Source organism: Artemia franciscana, chromosome 10, assembly GCF_032884065.1.
Source record: "Artemia franciscana chromosome 10, ASM3288406v1, whole genome shotgun sequence".
NCBI classification, from domain to species: domain Eukaryota; kingdom Metazoa; phylum Arthropoda; class Branchiopoda; order Anostraca; family Artemiidae; genus Artemia; species Artemia franciscana.
Genome location: NC_088872.1, coordinates 49,743,692 through 49,766,042, shown reverse-complemented (window position 1 = coordinate 49,766,042; position 22,351 = coordinate 49,743,692). Strand labels below are relative to the sequence as shown.

At 36.6% G+C, this 22,351-nt stretch overlaps 1 protein-coding gene across 1 annotated transcript in view; it reads right to left on the bottom strand.

The window, feature by feature from the left end:
• Positions 1 to 22,351, bottom strand: part of LOC136032313 (trypsin-1-like) — a 75,720-nt gene that overhangs the window by 40,760 nt on the left and 12,609 nt on the right. Inside the window, exon 2 of the mRNA XM_065712612.1 lies at positions 1,794 to 2,016. Coding sequence (XP_065568684.1) covers positions 1,794 to 2,016 — 223 coding nt within the window. The remainder of the gene's footprint in view (positions 1 to 1,793; positions 2,017 to 22,351) is intronic.

Sequence of the window (22,351 nt, the reverse complement as noted above, 5' to 3'; positions counted from 1 at the left end):
TACTGTCAGCAAACCACGTATTTACACGCAAATTGACTTTTTTCAAACATGGCCTGTTATTACACTTCTAAAAATGTTCCTTCTCGTAAGAGTATAAAGTCATGTTGTGCCCATAGACGCACTGTTTTGTTGTGGGCAACAACCCTTTATCCTGGAAAAATATAGTTGCTCCTTTTTCAGTCTTTGGCAAATCTCAAATCTTCATTTCAAAATTCATGTTCAGATTTTATCTTCTATCACTATGCGTAGCAAACTAAATTGAGTTTTGTCTTTGTGGTTACGAGGCCGGATTTTCTCATAAAATGTACCTGCATCCTAGTTTGTTTAATGTAAAAGCCTAACGTCACTTATTGAGTGTGTTCTGAATAATACACAAGTATCAAAATATTTTATCTGTTCATCTTAAAATAGAGAATAATATATCAGGAGTCAGCAATGACAAAGAGGAAAAATTCCGAGTAAATTGGTCCATTCCTGAACGTTGGGGAAGATGAGATGAATTATCCCCACCTTTGCTGGGCACTATGCAGACCAAAATCATTGCTCCTCAATTTTAATTTTCGTGTTACAAGCCCTTAGTCAATATTAATGTCCGAAAATGAGCAGCATGCTTGGCTCCAAGATGATGGCGGAACGATCAACAACCAGTCTTGATCCCAGCATGAAGCTTCTCATCAGCATTAGCGAACCCGTTAAGCTCCTTCAAACTGAACTTTGTGGTAAATAGTCGGGTTTTCTTTGACTGCCAGGCTCACCTCCTCCACGGAACCAACGAATGACGCTTAAGGTATCGTTTCATATCGCATCGCCAGAGTTTCATAGTCCGTGGCCAAATCACTGGAGCAGTTTGTATTTAATTAAATTTGATAAGGGGAAACAGTTTCTTTTTTTAGTTACTTTTACTAAAGCATAGTTACTTTTTTTCAGATAACCAGATTTGAAGATTATACCTAAAGAATTTATAGTAGAAAACATTCGTGTTTTTAACGGTCAGGTTTCCAAGCCAAGTAACCCACCATTGTGTCAGTCCCACGGTTGTGTCAAATATTAGGATAATTGTCTTTAGAAGAGCTTGATGTTTATTCCAGAGGAGTGTCCTCAGACGCAGAAAATGGCAATCCCAGATTGGGCTATCCCGTAGTTGCTAGACCAGTAGTTATCATATTATGCCCAATTAACTTCATAATGAGAGAAAATGCTAGTCATTTTGGGGGCATTAACCGATTCTCTTCTCTGAGGGTAGACCCACCTCTTGTTAAGGGACGGGTCAAAGAGTATGGTTAACTTATAAGACTGGAAACTGGCACTAGTATCTATGAAAAATTTTCAACGCCATCTAGTATTTGGCGTTTCTTGGTGTTTTCTTAGTCTAATATTAAGACAACGTTAGCGTAATAAAGACAAAATTAGTAATGTCATAATTAGGGCAGCAATTATTGTCTGATCTAAGCTTCTGAAAAGAAGATTAGTTCTGAAGTTTAGGAAATGCCAAGAAAAGCAAATGCTAGATGGCATCAGTTGTTTTTATATTCGGCATGAAGGGTAATTCTTACTCTTCTAAGCTACCGGTATTGTTTTGAAGGAGTCTAATACATTCTGCTATAAGCAAAATGGCTCGATAATACAGAGCAAATATTGCTTCCACTTAAAATTCTAGTCTTTCAAGCAACTTACATAAAGTTAGACTGAGCAAATAAAATGTAACGTCAGAAAATCCTACTTTCGGATCAAGCATATCTTATGTGGTTTCTCACATTTTATTTCAATTTAAATGCACAAAACCTTACACTCACCCATCCGTGCAGTGAGCTGCTGTCAAAATCGTATCACCGTTCAAGATCGTTCCCCCACAGAAATGGGAGTCTCCAAAAAAGCCCTTCCTCCGAAGAGAGACTTGCCAAGGAACCTCTCCTTTGTCCACAGGGTACCCGCCAACAATTCTTGACTTCGACACCCGATACACAACATTACGGAGTAGAAAGTTCAATGGTAGGCGGGGGAGAGTATAATATTCTCCTGTAAATTTACAAATTTATAATTTCCTTTAGTAGTTTAACCAGAATTTAAGGATACACTTTTGTAGTTAGTGCATTTCAGGCTGTTGGTACCGCAAACATGAAAGAGGTCCTTTTTACCATTATATCCACAAGAAGCAAAGATATATGATGCAATCGCCCCTCCCCCTTCCCCAAACAAGAACTATGAATTAAACATTCGTCTTTGAAAATTCTTCTGGAAAAAAATACAGGATTTTGATATATTCATCCCTGTAAAAAAAATAAACACGTATCTGTGATCATTTTTGGTGGAAGATTTGTATTTTTATAGAAAGGGACTTCCTCCCCAACAGGATTATTTGATGTGCTGATTTTGAGGGTGTACTTTTTAGCAACAACGCTCGCCTTTTTGGAGGCGTTTTGCCCCTTTTTTTGAAAATACGGCAAATTTTTTCAACCTCGTAGCTTCCCATATCAGGTGGGTAGTTTTGAATTTAATAGATTATATATATCAAAATCTACAATGGAAGGCTGCTTTTTTATGCTGATTCGAAACATATATAATTCATTAATTTTATTGCTACCCATCAAAAGCAAATAGACTGAAAGAGGTTTCCTGATTTAGAAAAAAGGAAGAAACCCTCCCAAAATAGTCAGTGATCTTAATGTAAATCATACATTGTATTTAACATATCAGAGAACCCTGCAATAGAGATATCAAGCTCCTATCTACAAAAATGTGAATAGTAACGCCATAAGGCCACCCAGCTAATCCCTTTTGAATCCAAATCCGGACACTTTTTTAAGCTTCTTCGAGACGTTTGGTAACGTAAGAGATGTCAGTTATATCATAGGGAATGTTTACTTTTGCTTGTTACATAATAGTGAATGTTTAAGATTTCTTTGAATGTAACATAATAGGGGTTGGGGTGTTACGTAGTAGGGGTTGTTAGAGTCTACTAGTCAAGCAGGGAAGTTTTTGTTGAGACTTTTTTCTTCAAGACGTTTTTCAAGACGTTTCAAGACATTTCAAGACGTTTTTTAAGACATCTTTTCTTCAAGACATTTTGCTTATGATTTCTGTAGTTCTTACGTAATAGGGGAATGTTTACTTATGTTTGAATGACGCATTCATATGTGACATGCTAGGCTTGGGGCCCATAGGGAAATCCCCACTTGTAACTGAGCATGGCACACAAGTGGGTGTTACGTAAAGGTAGCGTACACGCTGGTGCTACGCAATTAAAGCTCATACGTGGTTGTTACGTAATGACGGGCGAACATGTGAGTTATCACATAACGGCAGTGCACATGTGGGATGTTACATAATAATTTAAGAGATTTAACTTTCTTTTTCGACGTATTTTCCTTTCAAGGGTTTTTTTTCTTTCAATTCGAAAGAGCCTTTTGCACGCAAGGAGAACTGTTCGTGCATGCTAGAACGATTAAGTGTATTGCGTGTTCCCATATGTTTAAAATAATTGAAATGCATAGGGTAAAATCGATTACTAGTACTTGCTTAAATTTGGTATTGAGTTGCTTGTTAAGTATTACTTTTAGATAGTGTTATCAGATAATATTGCAGGTTGCTTTTGGCGTTTTTTTTCTTAGTAATAGTCTATTACACTATTGGAAGTTGAATGTGCTATCAGGGGTTTTTTAAAGGCAAGAGGGACTGCAAGACACTTAAACTGCTTAAACGATTACCTATCGAAGTTTTTATCCTAAATCAATAAATCCAAATGATACAAATTTTTGTGTATACAACTTATATTAATAAAAAGAATTTGCAAAGCATTATTAAAACACAGAAAAAGCACTTAAAACTCAACAAAAGAAAAAACAAAACGTGAAAAAAAAAACTGACATAGGATAAAATATATGCCAAAAGAATGATGAATTAAAGAAAGGTGGGGTCCTCTTAACCAGTTCCAGAGGGGAGGGTTAATATTAGAGGTAAATTTAAGCCCTATTAAGAGCTATTTCTGGGAGCTTTTAAGGAAAATGCCGCGTTCCTTTGAACCAAAACTATGCATACTCAAGCCACTGTGACAATATGCGGCCAGCCCACCCTAGCAAGCAATTCCAGAGAGGGAGGATTGCTATTAGAGGTAAATTTAAGCAATATTAAGAGGTATTTCTTAGAGCTTCTAATGGAAATCCCTCATTATTTTTAACCAAGTGTTAGATTTCAGTCCCCCCCCCACCACCGAAAAATTCATTTAACGATTCCATCTTAACTTCAAGCTGTAGAACCAGTTAGTCCAAGCAATTCACGCCAACCTGGCAATATGTGGCTGCCTTGTGACAACCCTATCATAGGCATTATCACTCCTAAGACATTTCCAAACATTTCTTGATAAAAGATCATGCTTAGAATCCATTGATTTGTGTTTTCGTAAGCAACCTTTTCGTAATGCCCCCAAGACATTTCACACCACCACAGCATTACGTGGTTCCCCCCTCGTAGAATCCACTTGGCACCCGTCATCATCTATAAGGCATTTTCAACGTTTTCCCAAAAAAATAAGCTTATAAATCGAAAACTGAACACTGTTTTATTTGAACAGCTGGATTTAGGATTTCATTTTTAGACTGCGATAGTCCAAGGCAATTCACGCCACTTACAATTTAGAACATTTCTTGAACGAGCCTTCTCCTAATTTCCAATGGTTTTATCAGAAGAGGTTGCATGGTAACACCCTGTGGCACCCATCATCATCATTTATGCGTTATCTGACGCTTGAATATCCCACTAGATATATTTTAATTTTGTGTTGCTATTATTTTCCGAACATTCCCAACCCTTTACACTATCGATGACACACAAGACCCTCCATCCCCCTCAATGTGATGGTCTCCCATGTCAATTAACACCATCATGGCAACATGTGGCTGGCCCTGTGACAACCCTATGATACGCATTATCATTCCTAAGACATTTTCCCGATATTTTCTTTATAAAATTATGCTTAGAGACCCATGATTCGTCTTTTTGTAGGCAAACCCTTTCGTGATACCCCAAAACACTTCACACCACCACGGCATTACGTGGCTGCCTCCCCCCTCTACGTGGCATTCACGATGTATCCATCATCATCTCTAAGGTATTTTTAACCTTTTCCCACAAAAAAATAAGCTTATAAATCGAAAATTGAACAATGTCTTTATTTGAATAGCGGGGACTTAGATATTGATTGTTATAATGCGATAGTCCTATTCAATTCACACCACTTAGAATTTTAAATATTTCTTGAACGAGCCTTCTCATTATTTCCAATGGTTTTATAAAAATTGGTTGCATGGTGGCACCCTGCGGCACCCGTCATCGTCATTCAAGCGTTTTCTGACGCTTTAATAGCCCAATAGATATATGTATTATTTTCCAACAATTCCAAACCTGTGACACACTCTGAATGCCTCCCCCGGAACCCCTTCATCATTCCTAAGACATTTTCCAGATATTTTATCGTCAAAAATCATGCATTAAATACAATGGTTCATTTTTTCGCAAGCAATCCCTCCTTGATACACCATTTCAATTCACACCACTGTGTCGTATTATCACTGGCCCTCTTGAATCATCTGGCACCCCTCATCATTCCTAAGACTTTCTTTTAGATTTTCTCTTGATAAAATTATACTTAAAGTCTATTGATTTGTGTTTTCACAGCTCAATATTCCGTAATACACCATGCCAATTCACACCACTGTTTCACACTATCACTGCCGTCTCTAGCACCTTCTATCCCCCCTTCATCATATCTAAGACATTTTCCAGATTTTTTCATAATAAAATCATGCATTAAACCCAACAGTTCGTGTTTTCACAACATGAAGGCATCTAGAAAGGGTTGCTTACAAAAAAACGAATCAATGGACTTTAAGCATAATTTTGTTAAGAAAATACCTGGAGAATGTCTTAGGAATGATAATAAATAATAATGTCCTATATAGATAATATTATCTTATTACATATATAAATATGGTAAAAATTTCATAGGAATGTATCGTAGGGTTGTCACGGGGGCAGCCATATATTCCCATCGTGGCGTGAATTGGGGTGAGGGTCCAACCCATAGAGGGGATGGAGGTTGCCGAATGCCATCCATAGTGCGACACGGGTAGGGAATCGCTTATGAAAACAAGAATCGATGGACTCTTAAACATATTTTTTATTGAAAAATGTCAGGAAGTGTCTTAGGAATGATAATACATATCAAATGGTTGTCACAGGGCAGCCTGAAATTTTCAAGTTGGCGTGAATTACTTGTACTAACATGTTCTACAGCTTAAAGTTAAGGTGGAAGTGTTAAATGAATTTTTTGCCGCTGGGGGACTGAAATCTAACATTTACTTAAAAGAAATGAGGGATTTTCATTAGGACTTCTCATATATACTTCTTAATATTGCTTAAATGTATCTCTAATAGCAACCGTTCCCCTCTGAAATTGCTTGCTAGGGTGGGCTAGCCAAACATTGTCACGGTGGCTTGAATATGCATTGTCTAGGTTCAAAGAAACGCGGTGTTTTCATTAAAAGCTCTCAAAAATAGAACTTAAATTTACTTCTATTATCAGGCTTCCCCTCCAGAATTGATTGCTAGGACCCCCACCTTTTTTAATTCATGGTTCTTTTTGCATACATTTTATCCTATGTAAGGTTTTTTCACATTTTGATTTTTCGCTTGTTAAGTTTTAAGTGCTTTTTCTGTGTTTTAATAATGCTTTGTAAATCTATTTTGTTAATATAACTTGCATATACAAAAGTCTGTATCATTTACATTTATTGTTTTAGGATGAAACTTCAATAGGTAATTGTTTACGCAATTTAGACATTTTGTAGCCCCTCTCGCCTTTATTTCACCCCTGATAGCACATTCAACTTCCAATAGTGTAATAGACTCTATTAGTAATAAAAACGCTAACAGCAACCCGCAATATTATCTGATAACACTCTCTAAAATCATTACTTAACAAGCAGGTGCATACCACATTTAAGCAAGTTCTTGAAATCGATTTTCCCCTCTGCATGTCAATTATTGCAAACATATGGGAACACGGGATACATTTAATCGTTCTAACATCCGCGAACAGGGGGCTCTCCTTCCGTGCAATAGGTAATTTCATAGAATCTATTTCCTGAAACATAATATTAGAAAGACGTTCATTGTCCAGATGTCGAGGGCACTATTTCATTGGAAAGAAATAGTTCTTTTGAATCCTAACGGGGGCAAAAATCTTTAGATTCTAAAGGTTGCCTGTGAAAAACACATTGAAAGAAAAAAAACCTTGAATGAAAAGAAATCCTGAAGAAAAAAGACCTCGAAAGAAAAAAAACTTGAAAAAAAGAAAATGAAATCTCTTAAAGTATTATGTAACACCCCATGCTTGCGCTGCCGTTAAGTGACATCTCAAGTTTACGCCTGAAATTAAGTAACAGCCGTGTGTGTTCTGTCATTGCGTAGCACCTGCGTGTATGCTGCCATTACTTAGCACCCACATGTCTGCCGTGCTCATTTACGAGCGTGGATTTCCAAACGGGCCCCAAGTTTAGCATGTCACGTGTGAATGCATCACCCTTAGCATAAAAATGATCATTCCCCTGTTATGTAAAGATAAAAAAACTATGAGGAAAACGTCTTGATGAAAGAATGTCTTGAAAAAGGCTTGAAATGTCTTGAAACGTCTTGAAAAAAACCTCTTGAAGAAAAAGGTCTTAAAAAACGTCTCGAAATGTCTTGGAACGTCTTGAAAAAAACATCTTGAAGAAAAATATCTTTAAAAAAATTCTGATTGACTAGTGGATTCTAACAAGCCCTATTATGTAAAACCCCAAACCCTATAATGTAATATTCGAAGAAATCCGTAACATTCCCTATTATGTAACATTCAAAAGTAACGTTCCCTAAGACATAACAGACATCTCTTAGAAAAAATCCCCTATTACGTAACATGCGTCTTGAAGAAGCTTAAAAAGGTGTCCGGACAGGGACTTGACGGGGGTGGGCTCTGCTCGTAGACCTTATGGCGATACTACTAATGTAAAATTTTGCATTTTTTTCCCAGAAGAAATATCAACACGAATGCAAGCTCATTTGTTTGTTCGCTTGTTTTCTGTCTTTTTTCCAGGGGTGGTCATACTAAATCAATGATCTTAGAAGATCAGTTAAGGGTTTATATAAACAGAAATTAAAAGTTTCATTGCCCTTTTAAAGTGATCCCACAGGAAAGTGGTGTTCCCTGTCATTTTTGTAGAACCAAACTATGATTTTAACAAAAACAAGACTTATTGGCCAAATAAACAAAAAACTGTATATTGGGATCTCCAGATGAGCAGAATTAATACTACTCAGTGGTGTCTTCGTTTCTGAAAAGTCACATAGTCAATTTAACTGCGGGGCTTCACTTTGTTTTTCGCAAAATCATGTTTATTGATGCACAATTGAGCATCACCTGCTATGAAGGAGGGGTGATGGGTCACTGTGTAGGTTGGGGGAAGCGACATATGCATAAAAGAGCACATCTTAATGCCCGAGTTATCTCAATTTCTACGATTGTTCAGATGAATTTAAAAAGGCGTGTAGGGGGGGGGGAGATATTAATTTCTTTTATTTAGACTAAGCTCGGAGGAGTGTTCTACAGAGTGGCACGTCCCTGCTTATTGCAGAAAAAAGTTTTTTTAAGCTTCATGCAACTAAGTAAGTTTGCTTTATATTTCAAAAAATTATATTTAGCTATTCTGAAGGTGGCGACCCAAAAATATCACGAATCTCACAGAGCCTTGAGATAAATATAGAATGTGCTTTGGTGAAGGAGATGGGATGAAACTTGAAATCTAATACCTCTTGACTCTCAAGAATACTTTTGATCCACGCCTTCACTGTTGGTACAGGGGGGAGGTTGCTTAATAGTTCCCCTACCATTTCAACACTTTCTTTCCATGTAGTGTAAAATATTGAATTCAGATTCCTATCTTTATAGAGGTGGAAAGTCGCGGTGGGGCATCAAAAGCCTCGCTAACAAATTTTTTGGGGGAGGGGGCAAGTACTAACAGAAAAATTATTTTCTGTTGTTTTATTTAGTTGTTAAATGGTAATATTTATCTTTTCTTATTTCTATGCAATATGTTTAAGCGTATGTACACTATTTATTTATTTATCTATTTTATTTTTCACCCACAAGATACATAAAGTAAGTATGGTGGAGTAAGAATAAATACATAAAAAACACAAAGAGAAATCAAATACACACACAAAATCAACGAAATAAACGGATAAGACTGTGGTGAGGGGATAGGTACGCAGAAGCTGTACTGGAGAGTTTTCTGTGAAGAATCTCCAACTTTAAAGTTATATCAAGAACTGAAAACTTTCTAATAAGAGTCTGGGTTTTTGTCCAAGGTGGAAGATACAGAAGAAATTTACGAAATTTGAAATAGTTTATCCAAATTCTTTTAAATAACCATTATTAAGAAGGGGGGAAAGACCTGAAGCATAAAGGACAGAATGATCACAGAAAGTAGAGTAAAGTTTGACCAGCTCACGTCTATTATACTTCCCTCTGTTTGCAGCAATCATCGCATAGCCATTCTGAATCTGTTTACTTATATCACAAACAGTACGCTGGCGTAAGCTCGAAATATTGTTAGTAATAGAGATACCAAGCCAACGAATACAATAAACAAGCGGGATATTGGGGCCGAAGTTATTAAAGTGAAGGGGAGTAGCAGTAGTACAGTTATAGGGATGAGACTCACATTTATCAATATTAAGTATAAGGCCAATATCAGAGAAAGCCTCAGAAACTATAAAAACCATTTTGGAAAGACCCTTTTTAGAATGGCTAATCAGAATGGCTAATCCGCAAGACCAGAAAAGAATGTACCTGAAATCTTAGCCAGAACGCTAGAAATATAAATCTTAAAAAGCGTATGGGACAGAATACCGCCCTGCCTAACTCATCTTCGTGCCCTTATAATAGTGTCTGGTGCAGATCTTAATTTAAGAAAAGAATTTGAATACCAAAACCTAAGAACCATTTGGGAAAGACCCTTTTTAGAATGGCTAATCAGAATGGCTAATCCGCAAGACCAGAAAAGAATGTACCTGAAATCTTAGCCAGCACGCTAGAAATATAAATCTTAAAAAGCGTATGGGACAGAATACCGCCCTGCCTAACTCATCTTCGTGCCCTTATAATAGTGTCTGGTGCAGATCTTAATTTAAGAAAAGAATTTGAATAGCAAAACCTAAGAAGCATTATAACAGAGAGATTGACCCCAGAATTATACAGAGAAAAAAGGAGCTGACTATGGACCACACTATCAAATGCTTTCGAAAGATGCAAAGCACAAATATAAAAACCATTTCCCTTAGATGAATTATCAGTCAGTAAAGAAGACATAATGTTATGCACAGGCTGACAACCCAACACATGCCGAAAACCAATTGGTTCTCACCCTCACTAATATTTTTAGTCAAAAAAGGTAAAAAGATATACTCATAAACCTTGTTAATATTACAAGAGAAAGTAATAGGTCGATGACCTCAGGTACGCTTGAAGTACATAGACGCATTTAAAAAAGAAGCTGAAATTGAGATATAGGGGGGGGGGTGCAATCAATAGGTATATGCATCTTAGAAATACAATCATTACCTATTGGATCAGATTTTAAACTTTTCACAGCATCAATTACGAAAGAAAAAGGTATGTGCACTGTATGGCGTTGCGAAAGCGCTGTACTAAAGAGACGAGTATATACAGAATGCAAAGAATAGTTAATCACCAAAAAAATCGGAGAATAATGTTTATACCATGCTGAAGGTGGAAGGCAATTACTTGTCATAGTATCATCGTTTAACTTGTCAGAATTGATCACTTTTCACCAATCTTTCCTACTCACAGAGAAGTCCATACCGCGGTAACGTGCCGACTTCAGATAACGTTTATATTTGGTTTAGGTTTTACGTTTGAGATCAGCACCCAAAACTTGGTAGACCACATTCATTCCATATCTGGAGCCATAGTTTCGCTTTATTTTTTATCGACTTTAAACAAGGGTCCATTGACCAGATAGGTTTTTGTGTTCTTTTACGAATACGTTGCCGAGGTACGGCAGCTCCTTTTGTCTTTTTCATACACATCACAAGTTGGTTATAATAACAGTCAATACCGGCTTTACCATTCGTAGGTACCTGGCACTGAAGAAGATGATATGGAACACTTATGATAGAAAGAAGAGCTGTCAAGGTAGAGATGTAGTGCGGTATATTTGCTTTGCTCCAGTTGCTTTTTTCAAACCCCTTCGATTTTTCTCGCGAGTAAGTGGTTTCCGATAGATTAATATCCATTGTAAATGTCGCTAAATACTATGTATTTAGACATTAGAGAAACCAATTTTAGAGGTCAAGATGGCTTCAGCAACGTAAAATATCAAGAGTCCAGCAAAATAACCACGAATATGAAGAATAATGCCCCCTTTTCGTATACTCAAAGTCCTCTAGAGAAAATATTATTGAACACTCACTCAACGAAACTACAATCTATCAAAATGTTTGACTAAAAAATCCTATTTTGGCAAAAATTTTAATTATAATCTAAACTTTTAAATCTCAAGCAGAAAAACTGAAAAAGTGGGACACTACCTACCAATTACAATAATATATATATACTAGCTGTTGGGGTGGCGCTTCGCACCACTCCAACACCTAGTTGTGAAACTAGTTGTAATCGTTACGCGCCATATTAGTTACGCGCCATTGTAGTTGTGTCCCTGTGTCCCACCTATGAATAGATATATATATATATATATATATATATATATATATATATATATATATATATATATATATATATATATATATATATATATATATATATATATATATATTTCAGTTGTTTAAGTATATAAAACTATTTACAACTGAAAATGACCGAAATACCTCATTTCACATTGTTCAAAAATATATTTAAGAGTGGACCCAAAGAGATGAAGAGAGATTATTGCCATCCACTTCCTTGCTTATTGATTTATTTTTGTTCCGTATTTTTGCAAGCCAATCACATTATTCTTTAATTTTGGAGAGAAAAAATACCTCTCCCCGTTCTTATAAACCAAACCGAATTTTACCGAGTGACAAATCTAGACTGACAGGCACACGTTAACAGACTGTCAGTGATAATGAACTGTTCATAAGGAACAACCTGTGTTAATAATAATCGAAATCCTAAAGAAAGGGTTTTGTTAATAAAATATGCTCAAACTAATAGGCTTTTCAAGGCGATACTAAATACATAAAACCAGATAATTTGAATGTTACACGTCGAATGATATAAGCCTGAAAAAATTACTTGATTTTCACACAAGGGAAAGCACTCTCAAAACGACGAATGATCTTAATAAAAATTCTACCACCAAATTCAGCATATCAGAGACCCCAACAACAAATTTTTCAAACCCCTTTCTACGAAAATGTAAAATTTTACATTTTCTCCGAGTAAGACTAGTCAAGATGGGTTTTTCCCCAGGGGCAATTTTATCAAACTGATGGCTCTAGAATATGAGACAAGATTCATAGTGAAAGCAAAGTTCTAGTGCCTATTTTAAGGGGCAAAAGGGTGTCCCATGGAAAAGTCTTATATTTTACCACGATTTGCGCCAAAGAAGTTCAAATGCCATCAACTGAGAATTCTGAGAACATGAATCGATTCAAAATTGTTGAAAATTATCTACTGATCTTTTCAGTTTCAGAGGTAGCAATGTTACTCATCCAGTAGTGTACTCATCCTGGAATTGTACGTACTCCATAGAAAATGAACGGTTAATTCAAACATTTATTTTAACTTTTCTTCATTTAAGGCTTGATAAATTATGTACAATGATGTATGAATGGGAATCACCTATTATGTAGAAGGATTGGTGGATCTTTGTGTTGTTGGGGGGGGGGGGTACGCTTTCACGAGGTTTTAAAAAACACTTTTATTCCCAAATTTTCTGAATTTCTAACTATCTTCATATAAATACAAAAGAAGATTGGGGGGCTTAGTCTCCGTTCCCCGTCATTCCTGGGAATGGTTTTGGAATTGGTCTGCAGTGTGGGGGCTATTTGTGATAGTTCAATTCCTATTATCAATTTCTTTGTAACACGAAAGATTACATTCAAACGCTTATCGTCAGAAAGGTGTAAATATGAAGGGTATCCTGACCACCAACAAAAAATTTCCTAGTCTGGGGTGATTTTTCAGGCGGAATCATCCGCAAGAAACTCTCCGGGGGTTTTCGAACGAGGATGGAACAGTCTGGAGGAGTTTTGCGGGGTGGGGGTATTTTACACGGGAGAAATTTCATTTGGAGATATTTTCTGCGGAAGGAAGGAGTTTTCCATAGAGAGGAGCTGGATTTCCCAGCATCATTTGAAAAAGGATCAGAAATTAAATAAGAATTTTCAATTGAAGGCAAGGAGTGACATTAAATCTTAAAATGAACAGAGATTTTTCCATATATGAGGGCTCGCCCCCCCCCCTTTTTAGGGAATAATTTATGTGCATTTTAGGTTTTAATGATGCTACTTACTTTTAGTTGGAAAACCTGTTATTTTTTTATTTAAGAGGAATCTACTCCATTTTGACCTAATGCTATTTTCCTGTTTTAAACAATGCTCAATATCTTTCTCAGGAATTGGTATTTTTTTGTGAGAAATTCCATGTGTATACTCCTAAATATGGCCAAAAATATTTACGAAGTATTTTTTCAAAAAATATCATTGGTGGCTATATAAAAATAAACTGTCTCACGCACTTTAATTTCTAAGAAGATCTATTTCAAGACGACAGAAATAAATGAAAATATGAATGGCATATAGTTTGGAACAACTTAATTATATCCTTAAACGTGCTAACCAGATTTTATTTATGTCATCTGATTTCTTCAGAAACTTGCGTTTTAGTTTTTTTTTTACAACGGCCTCTGTTGAAGCCAAAAACTTTATTTTTAGTCAGAATACGGCTTATAAAACCAAGAATCATCAGGGGAAGTTTAATAGTTTTTATATGTATTTTTAAGCAAGATAATGACTTATTTTACTACATAAGAAAGTTATATGTGTCTATTTTGTTTTTTTCAATTTGTTTTATTCTGTTTTCAATTTGTTCTCCTTTGTTTTGTCCAATTTTGTCGAAACCCTTTATCTGTGGCAACTTTGACAAACAGGTTGATTCAATTTGACATTCGGAAGTATATTCCTAATGGGGTTTGTTTTATTACGGCTTGACTTCACTGCTTTGTTGACAGCTTTAAAGAAATATAAAGATGCTAATCCTTTTAGAGATCTAATGGATCTAATAGAAGGGAGCCGACGTTTACCCCCCTTTCCCACTGCTGGTTGGTCTCCAATCACTTAAGATTAAAAAAAAGGATTAGAACTCTCAATTGCTGATGTAAAAAGCACCCTCCAAAGTTTCAACGATCATGAGGTTGAGGAAGAGGCAGTCCCCCTCTTATACGGAATGCTCATTTAGGGGTTAAATGTCACTCTTTTTTTTTATAATAACACCGTAGAATTGAAATATTCCCAGAAATCAAGAGGAATTCAATATTAATTTCACATTTTTGATGAGTTTTTGAAAGTTTCTTTAGTACCACCACCACCCCCCCCCCCATGGAAAAACAACCCACAAAAAATTCCCTGTTACGACCCTGGAGATTATATATCAATCTATACCTCCATCCTCCCCTAATCTCCCCCTTACAACTGATTCGGTATCAAACTGTCTGTGAGGAGCGACTCGGCTCCAATTGTAACCAAAATTCTAAAAAACGGAATTTCGATATCAATAGACACATCAAAAGAATTGCCTTATCATACTGATTCCAAACACATAAAATTTATCAAGAATTTATTATTAAATCATAATTCATCAAATTTATCTGTACTGTTACCCATCAAAAGTTAAGAGCCTGAGAAAATTGCACGATTTTCGAAGAAGATGGTAAACATCTCCTAAAAGTCAAAGAATTTTAATGAAAATCTCACCATCAGATTTAGCGTACAAGAGAACCCCTACTGTAGAAGTTTCAAGCTTAAAGCAAAATATGTATATATATATTTTTTTTTTGCCTCAAGAAAGATCACGGATGTGTGCTTTTTTTTCAGAATTGATCGTATAGAAACAATGGTCATAGAAGATTGGTAGAGAGTGTATTTGAACGGAAATTAAAATTTGTAGTGCCCTTTTCAAGTGACCTGAAAGATTGGAGGGCGACTAACCCCCTTCGGGAGCTATTTGCTACAAAAATGGCCATGGTAGGGGCCATTTCTGGGAGGGGGCCATGGGAAAAATGACCTCTCCCACGCCCATTTTTCCCGAAGTCGTCCAATCAGAACTTTTAGATAGTCATTTTGTTCAGCATAGTTGAACTATGCATTTAGGGGTAACATGGTCCACCTCCCCCACAGCCCGTGGGGAGAAGTCTGTAAGTTATGAAATTTGCCCATTGTGAACGTATAGTATTTGTTATAGGGAAGTATACAGACTTTTTTGGGAGGGGTAATTTTGTGCTTGGTGTGGGTTTCCATGGAGAGAGTTTCCGTGGGGAGGTAAATTACTGGGGGCTAGCTTTCAAGGGTAAATTTTACAGTGGAGAGATTTGACATAATTTCTATTTATGTATGTATGTATTTATTTATAACCCATTATACAAAATAATGAAGTGATGGAGCACATTGAAAATAAAAAAAAATAAACAAACAACATATCGTAATTACATTCTAAAATGCAAACAAAAATAATTCCAAATCAAACAAGAGCTAAGAGCTCATATGGCACTTGTGACGAGGCGAGAAGAGCTAAGAGTCAAGAGATCATATGGTATGAGCTCTAACAAAATTCTATGAATCAATAGATTGATTTAAAAAGGAGAATAAGAGGCTTAATGCCGGTCAGGATTTAAAATGAGAGCTCTGAGTCACGATGTCCTTCTAAATATCAAAATTCATTAAGATCCGATCACCCACTCGTAAGTTATAAATACCTAATTTTTTCTAATTTTTCCTCTCCCTTTAGCCCCCCAGATGGTCGAATCTGGGAAAGCTCCCTGACACGCCTATCAATTTTCATCGTCCTAGCACATCCAAAAGCACCAAACTCGCCAAATCACTGAACCCCTCCCCCCAGCTCCCCCAAAGAAAGTGAATCCAGTACGATTCTGTCAATCAAGTATCAAGGACATTTGTTTATTCTATCCACCAAGCTTCATCCCGATTCCTACACTCCAAGTGTTTTTCCAAGATTTCCCCCTCCAACTCCCCCCAATGTCAAACGATCTGGTCGGGATTGAAAAAAGAGCTCTTAGATCTGAATTCTTTCTAAAAATCAAATTTCATTAAGATCCGATCATCTATACGTAAGATAAAAATACCCCAATTTTCACGTTATCCAAGAATTCCAGTTTCCCCTCCAACTCCCCCCAACGTCACAGGATCTGGTCAGAATTTAAAACAAGAACTTTAAAGCACAAGATCCTTCTAAATATCAAATTTCATTAAGATCTGGTCACCCTTTCGTAAGTTACAAATACCTCAATTTTCAAAATTACCCCCCCCCCCCCTCCAATTCCACCAAAGAGAGCAGATCCGGTCCAGTTATGTCAGTCACGTATCTTAGACAGGTTTTTATTCTTCCCATTCAGTTTCATCCTGATCTCACAGCTTTAAGTATTTTCTAAGATTTCCGGCCCCCCCCCCCAATTACCCCCCCCCCCTAATTACACTTGATCCGGTTGAGATTTAAAATAAGAGATCTGAGTTACGAGGTCCTTCTAAATATGAACTTTCATGAAGATCCGATCACTGCTTCGCAAGTTAAAAACACGTCATTTTTTCTTATTTTTCAGAATTAACCCCCCCCCCCCCCAATGGATCGAATCCATTCCAATTATGTAAATCATGTATGTAAGACTTCTGCTTATTTTTCCCACCAAGTTTCATCCCGATCCCTCCAATCTAAGTGTTTTCCATGATTTTAGGTTCCCCACCCCAAACTTCCCTCAACTTCACCAGATCCAGTCAAGATTTTAAATAAGAGCTTTGAGACACGATATCCTTCTAAATATCAAATTTCATTGAGATCCGATAACCCGTTCGTAAGTTAAAAATACCTCATTTTTTCTAATTTTTCAGAATTAACCCCTCCCCCAACTACCCCAAAGAGAGCGGATCCTTTCCGGTTATGTCAATCATGTATCTAGGACTCGTGATTATTTTTTCCATCAAGTTTCATCCCGATCCCTCCACTCTAAGTGTTTTTTAAGTTTTAGGTTTCCCCCTCCCAACTCCCCCCCCCCCCCAATGTCACCAGATCTGGTCGGGTTTTAAATAAGAGCTCTGAGCCACGATATCCTTCTAAATATCAAATTTCATTGAGATCCGATCACCTGTTCGTAAGTTAAAAATACTTCATTTTTTCTAATTTTTCAGAAATACCCCCCCCCCCAACTATCCCAAAGAGAGCGGATCCGTTCCGTTTATGTCAATCATGTATCTAGCACTCGTGTTTATTTTTCCCACCAAGTTTCATCCCGATCCCTCCACTCTAAGTGTTTTCCAAGTTTGAGGTTTCCCCCTCCCAACTCCCCCCTCCCCCAATGTCACCAGATCCGTTCGGGATTTAAAATAAGAGCTCTAAGACACGATATCCTTCTGAACATTAAATTTCATTGAGACCCGATCACCCGTTCGTAAGTTAAAAATACCTCATTTTTTCAAATTTTTCAGAATTACCCCCCCCCCCTAACTACCCAAAAGAGAGCGGATCCGTTCCGATTATGTCAATCATGTATCTGGGACTTGTGCATATTTTTTCCATCAAGTTTCATCCCGATCCAAGATTTTAGGTTTCCCCCCTCAAACTCCCCCCCCCCAATGTCATCAGATCCGGTCGGGATTCAAAATAAAAGCTCTGAGACACAAAATCATTCCAAACATCAAATTTCATTAAGATCCCATCACCCATTCATAAGTTAAAAATACTTCATTTTTTCTATTTTTTCCGAATTAACCGGCCCCCCACTCCCCCCCCCCAGATGGTCAAATTGGGAAAACAACTATTTCTAATTTAAGCTGGTCCCGTCCCTGATAATCCTGCCAAATTTCATCGTCCTAGCTTACCTGGAAGTGCCTAAAGTAGCAAAACCGGGACCGACAGACAGACAGACGGACAGCCAGACAGACCGACAGACAGATCGACAGAATTGGCGATTGCTATATGTCACTTTGTTAATACCAAGTGCCATAAAAACAACATTTTGCTATTCATGGCCGGTTTGCTTATGGCAGGACGGACTCTCAAAGAATCTTCCTATACCTCCCATGTTAAACATTTGGAGTTTGGCTGACGTTCCTGAATTAGTGATTTCGGCGGTTTTATGTCAATAGAAGTAAAAAAAAAATCTGGTGAATAATTTGATCAAATCAAATCTTAAAGCCGACAATTATTTTTTTTATATTTCCAAAATAATTATAAAACCTGTTTCGGGTTTGCATTCTAGATTGCTATGCTTGACATTGTTGTTGTGGGTATCAAAAAATAGAGCAAAAAATTTTCTATTCAACAATCAGAAACTTATTTCTATAATAAATACCTCCTGGCTGCAGTCCCTTCAATTACTTCACATATTTGTGTTCCAAAGTCGTCAAAAATTCCCCTCAAAAGAAGAGATTGAGCTGTAATCGGAGCATCTAAGAATGCATAAATTACACCAAGGGACTAACCACTCGGATCGTTCAGGAGCGATTCAGTCAAGCATTAATTAGATGTAACCTGTTTAAACAAAGTCTAGAGAAGAAGTAGGGTGCAGACACCAAACTGCCGGTTAATAAATATATAAGTAAATTGTATTGTATAAATAATTACAAGAAGAATGGCTAAGGATAAGCTGCGTCTAATCCTAGAGATAAATTGAACACAGCACAAAGGCCGAATAAGAAGCAAAGGTTTTATTTTAAAAAGAATGATTTATCGTTTTGGTTATTATTGTACCGTTAAAATAAATTCAGGACAAATTTATATTTTGTAGTATAAGTAAAATTTTGCATAATCTTCTACTGAAATAAGAATTAAAGATATATAAAATTAGCTAATTAATAACTAATGTGAACGAAACAAAATGTCCCCAGAGTATTTAAATTTGTTATAGCAAGACTCGAGTCTTGCTGTAGAACTACCAAAGCAAACTACAAAAGTAGTCAATGACCAGTCTCAAGTCTAAGACCTTTCCAAGAAACAATTCAACCCCTTAGTAAATAAACCCCAATAAAAATTACCTATACTAAAGCAGTAAATGACCACTTTTTGCAGTCTCTGTTAGATTTTTATTGATGACACATGTCCCCAAAAAGTGTTTAATTAAATTTAGGTTTATCAAGGGAATCTGTTCGTATTACCACAAATGCCAACTGGGAGGCGAAAATCTTCATTCGTAATAACAAGGAGGGGAGATTTAAAATTCTGACTTAATCCGCTGCTAATAGCAACATTAAAAAGCATTATATTTCTATTTCTTTGTTCTATTTTTCCTGCTACACCATCAAACGAACTATTATTTAATGTTTAATCAACAATTAGTTGCAAAGAATGTATGATACCAAAATATGGTACTAATTTTCTTTTTGACAATGCCAAGTTTAACTAACTCGGTATAGTCGCAAGAAGTGCAAATGCTACAAATTATGCAGAAAAGATTAAATATATTATTTTTTTGTAGAGGGTGAACAACCTTTTAATTGTTTTTGTGGCGAGGTGGTTCTTATAAACTTACTTTTTTTGTATCAATATTTCTAATTGACTTTAATTTCAATAGAACTCATCAGATTTTATATTAAATTAAAGTCCATGTCCACTACCTACCTACGACTTAGAAATTGTTGCGGTTCCCTTTAAATTGCTGGTATTTCTTTGTCCACAAGTTTATCGGAGCAACCTTTTATGTGCCCCCCCCCAAAAAAAAAATCCTCGATCCGCCCCTGACCTGGCGGGTCGTTAAATGTTCACTAGGGAAAAGAGAAGTAGTACAAGGGTTATGCACGGTATTGTTGGCAAAACACAAGGAAATTTGTACTCTCATTTCCTTAAGGGTGACTAGATTTGCTCTCCGAAGAAGGGAAATGTAAGGCCCTTTACCCTGTTTGAAAATAAATCTTAGACAAGTTTTTTGAACTGCCTCTATTCTGTCAACAGTTCATTGGAGGTGCCAGGATGGCAAACAGAAAAACAGAAAAAAAAAGTTTTTTAACTGAAAGTAAGGAGCGACATTAAAACTTAAAACAAGCAGAAATTACTCTGTATATTAAAAGTGTTTCCCTCCTCAACGCCCTGCTCCTTACGCTAAAATTTTTTACTGTTTTAAAAAGTAAAGTTGAGAAAAAGAGTCAAACTTTAGCGTAAAGAGCAAGGCGTTAAAGATGGAAAAGCCCCTCGGAGTAATTTCTGTTCGTTAGTGTCACTCCTTACTTTCAGTTAAGAAACTTCTTTTTTTCATTTAATTTCCAACATAAATGGAACTTACAAGTGCAGGTAATTTCAAGCAGTTCGTGGTAACGAACTGTAGTAAGGAGCGACCCAGCTCAATAGTAACCAAAACTCTAAAAAACAGAATTTTGATACCAAGAGTTACATCACAAGAATTGCACTTTTATGCTGATTTTAAATATATAAGTTTCATCATCAAGTTTAGTCTTACCGATCAAAAGTTACGAGCCTGAGAAAATTCAGCTTATTTTAGAAAATGGGGGAAAACACCCCCTAAGAGTAATTTAATCTTAAAGAAAATTACACCATCAGATTCATCGTATCAGAGAACCTTACTGTACAAGTTTCAAGCTCCTATCTACAAAAATGTAGAATTTTGTATATTTTGCCAGAATACAAATCCCGGATGCGTGTTTTTTTTTTTGTTTTGTTTTTTTTTTCAGGGGGATCGTATCGACCCAGTGGTCTTAAAATTTTGCGACAGGGATCATTCGAATGGAAATGAAAAGCCCTAGTGCCCTTTTTAAGTGACAAAAAAATTGGAGGCCACCTAGGCCCCCTCCCACGCTAATTTTTTTCCAAAAGTCGTCCGATCAAAATCTTGATATAGCCATTGTAATCAGCATAGTTGAAAAACCTTATAACTATGTCATTCGGGAAGACTTACTCCCCCACAGTCCCCATGGGAGAAGCTGCAAGTTACAAACTTTGACCAGTGTTTGCATATAGTAATGCTTATTGGGAAGTGTACAGACGTTTTCAGGGGGATTGTTTGGTTGGGAGGAGGGGCTGAGAAAAGGGGGCTCTATGGGGGAAACTTTCCACGGAGGAATTTGTCATGGGGGAAGAATATTTTCCATGAAGGGGGGGGCAGGATTTTCTAGCATTGTTTAAAAAAAAATAAACATGAAAAAGTTTTTTCAACTGAAAGTAAGGACCAGCATTAAAACTTAAAACGAACAAAAAATATTACACATATAAGTGGCTCATCTCCTCCTAATCCCTCACTCTTTATGCTAAAATATTTTTAGTAATTTCAAGACTCATCTTCAAATTCAAAAGTGCTCAAGACTCATTTTCAAATGCGAATCATGTCATGAGGAAGCCACAATTCACACAGAAGAGCCCCTCGCTCCTCGAAGGCTTAAAAAAAACAGACTCAATGGAAACCGTTGTCAAAAAACGGAAAAGGACTGATTTTGATAGTGTGAATACTATCAGAAAGAAACAGAAAATAGAAAAAGGAGCAGTAAGTGTCAACAAAGAGGTAGTGGTTGGTGCAATAAATGGTGGAATGACTCATGCCCAGGTTCAAGAACTTTTCTCTACGATTGGAATAAATACTCCATCTCAAAAAGTCTTTACGAAACTTGAAAAAGAAATTTGCGTAGAATTAGAAAAATTTTCTATGACTATCTTATCGAAAATGGGAAAACCGAGCGAAGGATGGCACTGGAAGCAGGTGAGAAAATTCACCCAAATGGAGCTGTAGAGACAAGTGTTATAGTTGATGGAAGCTGGTGTACACGAAGTTATGGGAATAGGTATAGTGCACTCTCAGGCTGTGGAGTGGTAATAGGTTTCTATTCGAAGAAACTCTTAAATCTAGGAATTAGAGACAAATATTGCAGTACTTGCGTGAAATACAGGCATCAATTAAATAGATCTGTTCCTGACCATACATGTTTTATGAACTGGAAGGGGCCTAGTACAGGTATGGAGTCAGATATATTAGTTGACGCATTCCAAATAGCAACAACCATTTACAATCTAAGATATGCTCGATTTGTTGCCGACGGCGATTCGAGTACCCATTCTGAAATTATAGCA